The 13,344-nt window shown below is 44.0% G+C and overlaps 1 protein-coding gene across 1 annotated transcript; it reads right to left on the bottom strand.

Annotated features, from left to right (window-relative positions):
* Positions 1 to 9,817: 9,817 nt before the first annotated feature.
* Positions 9,818 to 11,698, bottom strand: DRD1 (dopamine receptor D1). The gene has a single exon (XM_010579056.1). The coding sequence runs from the start codon at positions 11,199 to 11,201 to the stop codon at positions 9,846 to 9,848; it is 1,356 nt and encodes a 451-aa protein (XP_010577358.1). The 5' UTR covers positions 11,202 to 11,698; the 3' UTR covers positions 9,818 to 9,845.
* Between the last annotated feature and the right edge of the window lie 1,646 nt (positions 11,699 to 13,344).

Below are 13,344 nucleotides of genomic sequence, written 5' to 3'. Positions count from 1 at the left end.
TCTGTGGTGAGTAGGACTGTGTATTATGAGGCCTATTAATCTATATATTTTTCTTGTACAGTTTTTCCATGCACTAAACACAAAGCGACAACCCATGCTGTGACTGTGCATCATTGCAGACTATCTCACATGTGCCTGAGAGACTACTTCAAGACTGAGAAACAACTCTGCAGCATTACATGTCATTCCTTTCTTTTCCTTAAGGAATGAAAATATAAGGGGCATTTTGATTAACTTAACTGTTGAAACAATTACAGTCTGTTTAGGGCACTTGATTTATGGATACAACTAAACATCTACTTGTTGCTGTCAAAAGAAGCAACATTACAAGATGATGCCAAATTTCCCAGTTCCAGTCAGTTGAGTGAGGAGGGGAAAAACCCAACAATACACTCAAAATAAGGGAGTCCTTTGCAATAAATGAGACTTTCAGCCCTAGGAAGGGAAATCCTCGTTTCAGAGGCCAGAAACAGCTTATGAGAAAGGAAGGTCCTCCTTCGCAAAGTTACCCTCCTCCTCAGCTCAGTGTCTCCAGGTTCATCCACAGCATTTCTCAGGCACCACTTCTGGAGCACCTGGGGCAGACCTTAACAAGCAAGCTGGTGCCTTCATTATCTACAGGTGTTAATAGTTTTAAAATATTACATAAAGCACATACGAAAGTAGCTTTCAGAAATTATTTTGTCAGCTGTGAGCAAGGGAAAGCAGTAAAGTAAAATAAAATAAAATAAAATAGCACAGAAGCCCTTCCATTTTAAGGAAAAGTGCATTTTCTCCTCAGCCATCCCACCCCACGCATCCCTCTCTGCAACAGTTTGGCTGCACTATAAATCCCAGAGGCTTTTACTGGTGACTCTTTCCTACATTTAACTTTGAGCACAGCCAGCGAATGGGGGTGGAGAGGAATCACCAGTCATTTTGAAAAAGAAAGTGACTGAAATATTGAACGCTCCATTGATTGCAGCCCATGGCATGTAAAGTGTTTCTTTTATTGTGTTGTTTTCGGAGTGGAAATGCATGCGTACTGCAGACCGGAGCGCAGCACTGCGGCTGGGTGAGACCCCATTCTGACTCCTTGCTCACACGGCATCAGGGCAGCACAGTTTCCATGTGGTTGCCCTGGTTTACATTTGTGTCAAGGGGGTGGGAATCCAGCCCTTTGCTGACAGGGTTTTTTCCTGGCTGTCAGGATTGATAACTATACTTTATCTTCTACATGCTTTTATCATGCAGCTGGGTCTTTACTTAAATTAAATGTAGGAGATATGTGTGTTTGCACATTAGAGCTGAGTAAATATTGCAAAATAAAATCAATTGTTGAAAATATTTTTCGATCTGGGAAAGACAGGTGCTTGGCAGTACTTGAGGAGCCCTATTTCAAGGGTTAAGTATACTGCCACCACCAAAAGGGTATAAGCTCGTCGATTTTTTAGCCTTTTCTTGAGAATGACTCAGTCAATACACTGGCTGGAGCTCTCCCCATCCCACTTCAAGATGTGCATCATTCACCTCGGGACTGTGAGTGCGGAGGTCCCAACAGACGAGCTGCCTGGGACGCTGCATCCATGCACGTGTGTGTGTGCAGGGGACGTCAAAAGGATCCGAGTAAAGCTTAGACCATGGCTGAGTTACAGACAGGATCTTGTGGTGTTATAGTAAAAAAACTGTTCCCTGTGTCAGTTCAAACCAGATTCCCACAATTTACTTTATCCTAATAAGTAAAGGGAAAAGAGGCAGAAGGGAGCGAATATGCATAAAAGACAGGGAAGGGGGAAGAAGGAATTTGCTTCTGCCAAAAGGCAGCAAGACAGACACAGAGGGCAGGAATTCATGTGCTGTAGCCTGGGTAGGAAAATGCTGCTCAGAGGGGTAAAAGTCCCTCTAAGTCCTGGCCAGGACTCCATTCTCGCATGGTCTGTGAGACTCCCAGCAAAAGACCAGTTAATGACACTTATTATGATGGAAGTTACCTCTACATACTTACTTATTTTTTTAAATATTTTAAATATTGTACAATGAGTGCGACTAAATAGCATGAGTGGAATGACTAAATGTCTAAATGTGACTGGTTACACTGTTTGCTAGGAAATGCTTTTACTGGTGCTACATACTATCACAAAGCTACCTATCATTACATTTTATCCTCTCAAGCAAGAAAGAAATATGGCTGGAAGTTTCTGCATTAAACTTCTCTCATCAGAAATTGTTCTCTTATTTTGAAGAATGTTATTGAATTATTATTTTGAATGCATGAACAAAATGCATTTAAAATGTCCTACTTTATAAAGTTTTAATGATATTTAATTAAAATGTTTCTAAAATGTTAACTATTATAATGTTAAATTCTTTCTCTTTTAGAAAATACTGGTGTTCTTTAAACCATTTAGTCTTGCTTTTTAGAAAATTAATTCAAACTGTTTGCAAATAAATCACCAAAAAAAATATGGAAATGGATTCATTTTAAGACCTACAAAATGGATACCAACTTGAAAAGTGAATTTTCTGCTCAAAAATAATTTCCCACTGTTCAAAAGCAGCCATTTCCAGGGACGTCCCTTCACTGTTGTCCCACATCCCAATGGACAGGGTGGGATGCAGGGTTTCAGCAGGCGTCAGCAGGCTGGAGGAGCTGCTGGAGCAGACTCTGTTCAGCTGAGAACACAAATTGGTATCAAAGTCTAATACAACCACAGAAGAGCAAAGCAAATGAAATTGGATGGTACCGTTTACAACTTTGAAATCACTATGGAAATAGCTTTCTTACTAAAGCTTTAGAAAACCAGAAAGTGAAGAAGTACATAACAGCATCATTAAATCTTTTTATTATTATTATTTAAAACACCTTTTACTGAGCAATTTCAAAGCATGTTTTTACCATTTTCTGAATGTTTCATCTCTCAGGCACACATGCTCTCCCAAGCAGGTGAAGCACAACCAGCTCTAATTAACTGCACTTCCCAAACTGCTGGCTGCTGCGCAGCCCCTGCCAGCCTCAGCCCGTTTCCAGTGTGGTGCTGGTGAAATGTGCTCCTGAGCCCCAGGTCATGCATGAAGGACTGCTGGCATTAAAGATCTATCAGTCCTGACAGGTTTGTCCTTTTAATGCAGGCAATACGGGCCTGGTTCATCTTCTGTGGTCTGCTTCTGTAGCAAAGAAATATATTAATTTGAGTTCACCTCTCGTCACTGCACATGGAGCTATTTGTTTTCCTCTGCTCTCTGAATCTACTAATTGAGAACAATGTATGTTGTATATGTGTATGAATGTGCATATGAAAGTAAAATTGTTGGTACTTACACAGAATGGCATCGAAAAGATTAGGAAAAGCAATACTATCAGAAACTCCTTTATTAACAAAGAAAGAAAATAAAAACAAACTGAGGAAAATGTCTTGGTGTCTGAATCTGTAATCTCCTCTCTCTGAAATTAAGAGAAACTTTGCAATGGTACTTTAGTTCACTGAAATATTTGACTTCTCTGCTCACATCACTGGAAGGAGAATCCGGGAAGCAAATATTTATCTCATTCTGTGTCTTCTTTCAAGATTTCAAGTCACTTGTCTTAGGAAAATGTGAAATTAATAGGAATTTAATGATCTGAAAATCAAGGGATGGGAGCAGGAAAAGTTTTGAACAATCGAATTGTTTAATGCAAGTCATATTAAACTATTTCATTTTACTTTTAATTTTTAACTTCTTTGTCAGTATTTTCAAACCAAAGATCTGATCTGAGTTTTAAAAATCTAACACTGCAAACTGAAAAGATAATTAAAGAAATTAATTTTGAAGATGTCAAAACACTCTCTGATGATATATTCAAATGACACTTTTTTCTATATTTTTTTGTTGTTGTTATTTGAAATATCCCACAAACAGTTTTAGATCTGTTGGGTAGGAACACTTCAAACAGGAAAAAAGCCAACTGATTTAAAGGGAAGCTACTGACATAACAGATACAGGAGATGTGAGAAAAACAAATGTATGACTTATGTGGAGCAAAGGAAAGTGTAAGATAGCTGTACAAATCCCCTATCACAGACATTATTACAACTTTCATTTCTTTTTGAGTCAAATCACAGCCCAAAGTCAGACCTACTCCTCAGCTGAGCATCTCACCCAGCTGTACTGAGTGCTCTCGGGCTGGACTGAGATCAGCCGGCGTCGGGGTACCCAGGCTGGCCCCAAAGCGAAAGCCGCGTTCCTCGCAGAGCCAGCCCCGTGGTGATGCAGGGACTGGGAGGTAGTTCGGTCCGTGGGTCTGGCCAGGGCAGGGTTGGACCTGAGCTCTTCCTTCATCCGTGTCCTCTGGCTGCCCGGGATCGTGGCGGGGGAGCTGGGGCACAGGTTTCCCCAGTGCCACCATCCCCAGCGCTGCTCCCCTGCACCCGACCCTGGAACCCCTTTGCCACTTGCTCTTTTATGTCTCTTTTGCACCAAATCATCCATCTCACCAGGTCCACAGGGTGATGACGAACGAGGCCCAGGGTATCCCTTTGATCCCCATGTTGCCTTCCTGGGTGAAACCAATGCCATCCGGAGGGACAGAAACTAAAGCAATGCCTTTGATGCCAGTCAGTCACGTTATTTCGGTGCGCAACCTGGATCCCAGGTCTGGTGGTGCTGCTCCGAGTGACTGGCAGCAGGCTTTGCACTGCCCTGCCAGCGCCGTCCACCACCCCTGCCCATACAGGCACTGAGGAAACTCCTTCACCGAAGAACCGATGGGAACATCCCTCCTGGAAAGAGGGAGGAACAGCCTGGCGGGACCAAAAGGGAAAGCAATCAAAAGAGAAAAGCAATGTCCATCGGCACAGCAGGGCCAGCAGCCTTCTCCTGTATCATTGCCCAGAGTTTTTTCCTAGAAACAGAATAAAAACAGGCATGGCAGAAAATTGCCATTTCATTCTGACCATGACTGTAAAGACAACCAACATGCAAATAGCCATCGTATACTCAATTTACACATTCAGCCTCAAAACTACATTTGTAGAAACACGCTTCTGGCGGTGCATTGGAAAGACCTGTGCCTGGCTGGGGAGGGCAGCAGGGCCAGCAGCATGGCACTCTCCAGATCCATCTGGGAAGGCTGGTGTTCACAAGTGTAACCCTGACTTTGAGATCTGGGGTGAAGGAACACCACCCTGCAAACCCAGCAGCCCCCCACAGGGCTTGAGGAGGCAGCCAGGCAGCCCAGAACCTCTCGCAAAGAGGAGATCAACACCGACCTGATCCAAGGCTCATGGTGGGAGCCCAACGCCTGGCTCAGCCCATCTCTGCTGCAACAGAACAGTGCAAGAACATTTTACACTATGTGTTTCAATCTTTCGGAAGTTAAGAAACAGATACCATTGTTTTCCTCAGTCTTTAAGTAACATTCATTGTGTGGCCACAGAAGTGGTATCGCTAGGATCATATTCTACTATCGTTATATCAAAAAACCAAAATATTTACTGGAATAATCTGTCTCTCAAGATACTAACCAAAGCAGGTTTTTGAGATTTCAATCTGATTTGGGTGCTTCTGAAAATTGTTGATTTGAAAAAATCCAGGACTGGCTCCCAATAACTATTATTAAAACTGTACATCAGCAACAGCATTTCCTCTTCCATCCTCTATCTTTTATATGCTTTGTTAAGTTAAAAACCCAAATCAGCATAAAATGCTTGCCAAGGGAAGGGAGAAATGTATTCAGATTTAATCTAGTGATTATGGTTCATTCATTGCAAACAGCTCCTTCATCAAGGCCATCAGGTGAATTATTAACCTCTTCCATCCACAAATAGAAAAATACCTTCAGTCACAAGGAAGCAACGCAGGAAAAAAGGTTACATGGGTTATTTGCGGGTGCATCGGAAAGGCACACAGCAAGGCTCGCTCCACAGCAGAAAATACTGCTTGGGGGTGGGCAAGGTGGGGAGAAAAGCACCTGGTGCCCACAGGGTAGACAAGGTGGCCATCCTGGTGGGAGCAGTGACATCCTGGTGTCCTGACACGTCGCTGCTTCTTGGTGGCTCTGCCTCTGCCCGGCCACATATTGCAACACATGGCGAGAAAAACATTCCTAGGGAAGTGTTTCACCAAAGTGGCTGTTATCTCAAAGATGACGTTATTGCAAATGAACTTCTGCTGCTCTCATCCTCCAGAACAGCAGAGAGGATGATGCTGCCTGCTAGCATGGAACAGTAAGCACTCCTCGCAGGTTACTCGCAGGGTTACTATGGCCAAACCTCACCAGTTAACTCCCTGCTATCAGCTCCACCAGAGCCCAGCATGGCTCTGGCATGTCTCCAGTCCCTGGGGTGCTTCCTGACATTGGTATGACCAGTAGTTTCAGCAGACCACTGGTTTCGAGCAGCTGGGGACCGGGTGCAGAACAGGTAATACAGCTCCTGAGCAATTAATTCAGCACATAAACAGAGTAGTAGTTAGCAGGCACATGCTGTTGTCCCTTCTAGTCACCCCTGACTCTGGTCTCCAGGCTCTGCAACAGGTAAGAGAAACATTTCTGTGTGCAGGCTGTGGGAAGGGGACTCTTGGCTGTGCTGGGGGGGTAGGATTTTAATTTGGACTTTCTCCCAAGCAAAGGATTATTGGGGCCAATAAATCCAAACGGGTGACAGAACAGCTCTAGCAGCAGTGGGAAGAAAGGAAGAAAGGGCAGATAAAAAAAAACGAGCTGGAAAGGCTGGAAAATGAAGGAGTAAATTGAGTACATCGGTAAACGAGGATCAAGGCAAATTAATGGTATTCTACAATGTATGTAAGGGAAAGGAGGCAGAAGCAAAAATTAGTTTAAAGAGAAGTAGAGAAAAAAAACAGTAAAATACACTCAGAAAAACTTCTCTCCTGCCCTGCCTTTAACAGGGAGCCTGTCACACCAAATGGAAGCACCCAGCAGCAGTAGCAGGCAGCATTTCCCCACCAACCTCCACAGAGTCCCTCTGGAACTCAGGAGGGAGTTCCTGGGATGGCTCCTAGTCACACTAGAGCAACCATTTGTTTCAGAATACAAATCATCCTCATACAAACTAATACAAGAACAGCATCTTGCTTTACATGATCTCCTTAAATGTATTTTGTATTTTGCTATTATATAGACTGCTGGGAGTTTGGAGAATAAAAGCTCTTGAAGACAGATGTATTTAAGTAGGCAACCACAGAACTTTATCTTTGGCCTGTGTAATTTTAAAAAGTAAAATAATTCTTCAAAAGTACAAAAAAAAAAAAAAAAAATCAGGCATCAGCACCATGCAAGGAAATTTTACCCAAGGAGCTAAGAAAGCCTGGAGGCAGACACGACTCCCTGCCTGCCGTCAGACCTGCTGCATTCACTGCCCAAGGGAAGTTAGCGCTAAAGGAAGGGGAGCTGGACATCACCGCAGCTCGTGCACCAGCTCAGATCCCAGCTGCTGAATGGGTCACACTGGTAATGCTTGAGGCAGAAGTGACCACGTTTGTTTGGTTTTTTTCTTCATTTCAAAATGAATCTGCTGACAGGCAAAAACAAAGTAGAGGGCTGCCATGAACAGAGGGACACTGGTGAACCTCACTCAGCTGCACGCACCATCGCCTCGCTTCTGAAATGATTCATTTTGTTCCAAAAACCAGACACTAGCAGTGGGGCTGTATCAAGCTTTGAAAAGTATTGCACAACTTGGGGGGAAGGGGGGGGGGAGAAGATAAAAAAGCAACAATAAAAGCATGCTATAAACCAAGTTCACTACCCTGTTACACCAAGGCAAAAAAAATCATTGAAATAAAAGTCACCAGTAAGTCGAGCTTTACATATTTTAACTAGTCACATTAAAGCAGAGTGTGGTTGTTTCCAAACTGTGTTTACTGCTTTCAAATCCTAGTTTAGAGCAAGGGCTCAGAGGTCTCTCTGGAGAGAGGGCTTTCTCCTGCTTCTAATAAAAATTCCCATCTGCCTTACGGGTATGATCCCAAATAAGGGCAAATGGAAAAAGAGGAACCGTCCTTGCCTTTAACACGATCAATACAAGTGCCAAAAAACAGCATGTATTTAATAAATGCAATGTAGATCATTTTATTTGACCTTCTGTTCACAAAATAATTTTATTATATGTATGAAAGCAGCATACAAGCAATAAAATTATGAAAACATTCACAATACATAAATACACAGACCTGATGCAGGATGTATATAGTTCATTAGAGTTTAAATTTTTTTTCTTCTCAGTTCTCTTTTTCTGACAACACATTTTTTTTTATATATGTTATGAAAAAGTTGCTCCAAAGGGTATTTTCGGAAAACAAATAGCTTTCTTTGAATGCTGCTGAATATTAACACCCAATGTTCCTGTTGCTAATGTTCACTGATTGCTTTTGGCATTACAAAGGGAAAGCAGCAGGGAAGGACAATGGAAAAGTAGCAGGTTTTTTTAATTAAACATTAGCAACTTTTTTGGAGCTCACATGACTTTTTGAGGTGGGGGCTGCAGTTCCATCCATATTTAGAAATGTCTTAATCCAAAATGGTAATGAGGCACTATTCCATATCGAATGGACTATTGACATGGTAATTACTAAAATGTAACGTCCTCCTAGTTTCCAAAGTAAAGCACTAGGTACCTCACTTTTTAACTCTGACCGTGGTACAGTAGCAGACAGAGAGCATGATCCTGGTGGTACTGCAATAATACAGATGATAACGAGGTTTGGCATGTTTACTACCATTATAACCAATTGTGTTTGTTCAGAAAAGATATCCAAGACTTGAAATAAGAAAAGTCTGAGAAAGCCGTTTATCTTACATAAATACAAAACATTATATACTAAGAATTGTTATCTAAGAAGCTTTTCTTCTCAAATTGGATTCTTCTTAAGGTTGTAGTCATATTTAAGGTATTTACAGATCCACAAACTTGACATTCTAGCAAAGTCTTTGTAACATGAAACTTTTTAAAAATAAATAGCAGCAATTTCTTTTATTTCTATAAGGGAAGAGAATTCACAACTCAGTCAACGCTGGTCCTATCTTTTGAAAGAAATTCCACTTTAAAAAAAAAAAAGCCCACAAGCAAACAAACTCCATACAGCATCAGTTTTGTTGATTCCTTCGTTTCTTGCTGAGCTTCTTAACATTCCTTCATTCTCCTCACCTCTCCAGACTATCAGAGCTTGTAATAAAGTGCTGACTGGTTGACTGATCAAAATGCAGTTATGACACTCCAAAAATATCCCATTATTTAGACATCTTAAATAACATAAATAAAGCTAGTTCTGTTATAACATATGAAAAATATCGATTTAAAACAATAAATAAATAAAACCAGTATCAACATATTACCTCCCAAAGCTTTAAAAATAACCATTCTCATTATAAGGCTCAATTATTCATCAGAAATAATTTTAAGAAGGCATCTACCTACCTTTACAATCCCCCAGTCTTTAATTAGGATCTGTTAACACCCACTAGCACAAGACACAGCAATCTTTTAACTTCTAGTAAACATTAATCTTTAAATACTTAACATTTATCTTTTGCCTCATTTTAAGCTATAAATTGGTTTCTCTGTGTAGAGAAGCAGCAATACTTTCTTTGTCACTGCACTGTATCTAAATTTGTATTTTTTCCTCAGTATGAACAGTACAGTTTAATATCCTTTTTTTAAACCAATTTTCAGTATCGTTTTCTGTTTATTGTTTAAAATGTTAAATTTGCTTTGAATGTCAGGAAAATTAAATCTGGGCTTGGTGTAAATCTGTTTTTCTCCCTAGAGCTTAGTTTCTTACCAAAAAATCTTGTATATCTTTCTTTTTTTTTTTTTTTTAAAGGTTATTACCAGATACACTATTAGGTCTTGCTGGGTAAACCTTACTGTTCAGGTTTTATGCTGCCCATTTTGTGTAATGGGATTGATCTTTTCCAAAGAAACATCAGCTTCATAATCCAAGATACCAGACAGTGCTGGAGACATTTTCTCCAAGGTCTTAGATAGTTCACCCTCTTCTTCCTTTTTGAGAGGTTCTTCTTCTGGACAGATAATTGCATGTGGAATCAGATAAACCAGATTAGACTCTTTGGGGCTGGACCCTTTGGGCTCATGTTGGCTCGAAAAAACGACTGCTCCATTATTGTTAATACTAACAGTCTCTATAGCATTGCTGGACATAGGGCAGAGCCTGTAGCATCCTAGCAGGGTCGAAAATGCCTTGCGGAAATCAGCATTGAAGGCATAAATGATGGGGTTGAGGGAAGAATTAGCCCATCCAAACCAAACAAAAACATCAAAGGTGGTGGAATTAATGCAGAAAGCTTCTGCTCCCTTGGAAGGTTGGGTAGGCTCACAGAAGGGAATCATGCAGTTCAATACGAAAAATGGCAACCAGCAGCACACAAAGACGCCCATGATCACCGACAAAGTCTTTAAAACCTTTGTTTCCCTCTTGAAGGACATTTTGAAGTTGCTCTCTGGTTGCTGGCAGTCCATACTGCTTCTGTTGCCACTCGTGTTCTGGCAGTTCTTGGCATGCACTGCTGCTCTCTCCAAAGCTGAGATGCGTCGTATTTGCTTCTGAGCAATCCGGTATATCCTCGTGTAAGTTACTATCATGATGGCCACAGGTATATAGAAGCTAATTAGAGAAGAGGAGATGGCATACATCCTGTTTAGGCTAGAATCACAGTTGTCCATGCTTATACCTTGTAAGCTGGCATTTAGGTCCAAAAGGCTTGTGGTTGTAGCCTTGTGCCAGTTCAGCTGCACAGGGATGAAGGAAATCAACACGGACAAAGTCCACGCCACGCTGATCATGATGAAGGCTGCCTTGGGGGTCATTTTTCTCTCGTACCTAAATGGGCTGGAGATGGCCCAGTATCTGTCCACACTAATGACACAGAGATTTAAGATGGAGGCTGTTGAGCACATAATATCAAAGGCCACCCAGATGTTGCAAAACGAACCAAAAGGCCAGAAACCGGCGATCTCAGCCACAGCTTTCCAAGGCATGACCAAAACTGCCACTAAGAGATCTGACACGGCCAAGGAGATGACAAAGAAGTTGGTCACCTTGGACCTGAGGTGGCGAAACCTGATGACAGCTGCACAGACCAGCGTGTTTCCCAGCAGCGTGGAGAGAATCAGCAGCGAGAGGAAGCAGCCCGTGAGGATCCGAAAGGAAGAGTCCCTTTCCACCAGCAACCCTTCCCCGTCCATAGTGGTGTCGTTCCAAGTCATAGTTTCTCCTGAGGGAAAATCATATCATGATTTTCATGACGGCATCAGCTCCTTTCCTTGCAGAGATCAGAGACATCAGACGTCCATTAACTACTCATCACCAAAGAGACCAAAGGTCCTTTCTCATGGCCCTTTCGCCCCCGGATGGACTTTGAATCATCCTGAACCCACTGAAAGCTTTATGAGCAGGAACTGAAAATGCACAAATACAGTCCACCCCACAGACTGTTTTTTTAAGCAATCCCTTCAGAAACACACTGCACCACCCCAGCATGAAGAGGCCTAATTCAGACAGCTCACCTGCAAATGTTCTGCTGCTGTCCTCTGCAAATATACCCCACAGACAGGAAAGCAATCACTTTTCCATGCTTGCATATATTCCCACTTAAATAGGCTATTGATCGAGTGTTTCCAGAGTCCACTGCACTAGCCTTTCCTATTTACTGAAGCATACTATATGAGGTGCTTTTCTCTAGTTTCCTAAATGTCTCACTGATGAAACACTCCATCCTTCCTCCTCGGTACATTCCTGTTACAAAATGCATCAGTTCTCTGTTTCTGGGCAGCGTCAGAAAGCAAATCTTCACTTTGTTTCAAACTGTTTTACACTTCCAAGACAAAGAAAATAAACATACAGTAGGTGTGTTTTAAAGGTTTTCAGTAAGAAGTAGCTCAGGTTATTTAGTTTTATTTAAATGAGAAATGCTGGCTCCTACCTTTCACCTCTGATTCTCTGTTTGCTCTGGGATGCAGGGCCGTCTCTCCTCCTCTTTTAGTTTTGGAATTGCATAGCAAATCTTATACACAAAACCACCACAAAAACACTGCATTGCATCAGGTGTGTGTGTTTTTTTCCCTGAAAGTGCAGATTGGCAGGGGAGAAGTAAAAACAGGAGCCGGCAGAGTTTGACCATCAGGAGTTAGTTTTCAAGGGAGCAGCAGGTCTGTGCTGTCGGACCATGCGTGACGGACCCCACTGGCGTGTGCCCAGCTACCTCCATCCCACTGCCCCTGCCGATCACGCTGCAAACTTTGTTGGCCGGATCAGTCCCAGTCGCACTTTGTACATCCCGTCGAAGCGGCACGTCAGGACAAATCATCCCAGGCAAAAGGCACGGTATTCCCAACGCTGGCAAGAGCCGAGTACCGGTTCTTTCTTCTGTCGTTCACTAGAAGGAGAAAGAAGGGCGAGAGGAGGAGAAGGACCCGAGTGACCTCCCCACAGCCACGACGCGGGCTGCCACGCCGGCGGTGCCCGCAGCGGGTTCCTCTTCCAGCGGGGCCGAGTCGCTTTAACACTCTGCTGCCAGGTTATAGCTCTCCGTAACTACCCTGGAATAATCCCACCTCCTGCTCAGCGGGGCTGCGCTCCAAGGATCGGGGCCAGCTTTTACCATGCTTTTTCCCCTCTCAGAAAAGCGCAGGCGGAGGCAGCTCCTCACGCTCTCCCGCAGCCTGCCCCGGGCCGCGCATCTCCGGTACCGGCGGGTCCCGGCGGCAAAGGCTTTCTTCTGCCCGGGGCAGGGCTCGGCAGCATCGCCCCTCCAGGAAAGGTCTGTCTGCCCGGCGTCTCCTTCCTAAAGGATTAAGACAAGGGAAAGACAGGCATGGAGGCACGCAACGGGCAAAAAGCAGCCCCCCTTCGCCTCCTCTAACATCTTCGGTCGGGCGCAGCTTCTTCTGGGCAGCCTCTCCCCGGTTTTTCCGCCTTCCTGGGGAATAACGTCCCGGCCAGCCAAGGCAGCCGGGGCGAGAGGCGAAGCCGGGCTCCTGGAGCGGCTGTTCCGGAGCTTAGCGCAAACGGGATTACTTTGCCCGGTCTTGAGTTCCGCCGAGCTCCGGGACGCCCGGGGTGCTGCGTGATGCCTCGGCGCTGCGACCCAGCTGAGTTCACTTAATTGATGCGGAAAGTAAGTACCGGCACCTAACTTCGGGCTGGGCGATGCTCAGGAGGCGGGCTGCGGGCCGAGACACCCGCGGCTTCCCCGACCCCCAGGGGAGCAGCGTTACCCCAGAGCACACTGGGGGGGGGGACACACACAAACACACCGGCCGGGACCCCCCCGTCCCGGCACAGCGGTAAGCGCGGCGGTACTCACCGGCGCGGGGAAGGCCCGGGGCTGGCGACGGGCTGCAGCCGGGG

Source organism: Haliaeetus leucocephalus, unplaced genomic scaffold, assembly GCF_000737465.1.
Source record: "Haliaeetus leucocephalus isolate CR32 unplaced genomic scaffold, Haliaeetus_leucocephalus-4.0 Scaffold656, whole genome shotgun sequence".
Taxonomy (NCBI): domain Eukaryota; kingdom Metazoa; phylum Chordata; class Aves; order Accipitriformes; family Accipitridae; genus Haliaeetus; species Haliaeetus leucocephalus.
This window is presented reverse-complemented; position numbering and strand designations above follow the sequence as displayed.

Coding starts and splice junctions, on each gene's coding strand:
- DRD1 (XM_010579056.1), bottom strand. CDS start 11,201: ATGACTTGGAACGACACCACTATGGACGGGGAAGGGTTGCTGGTGGAA.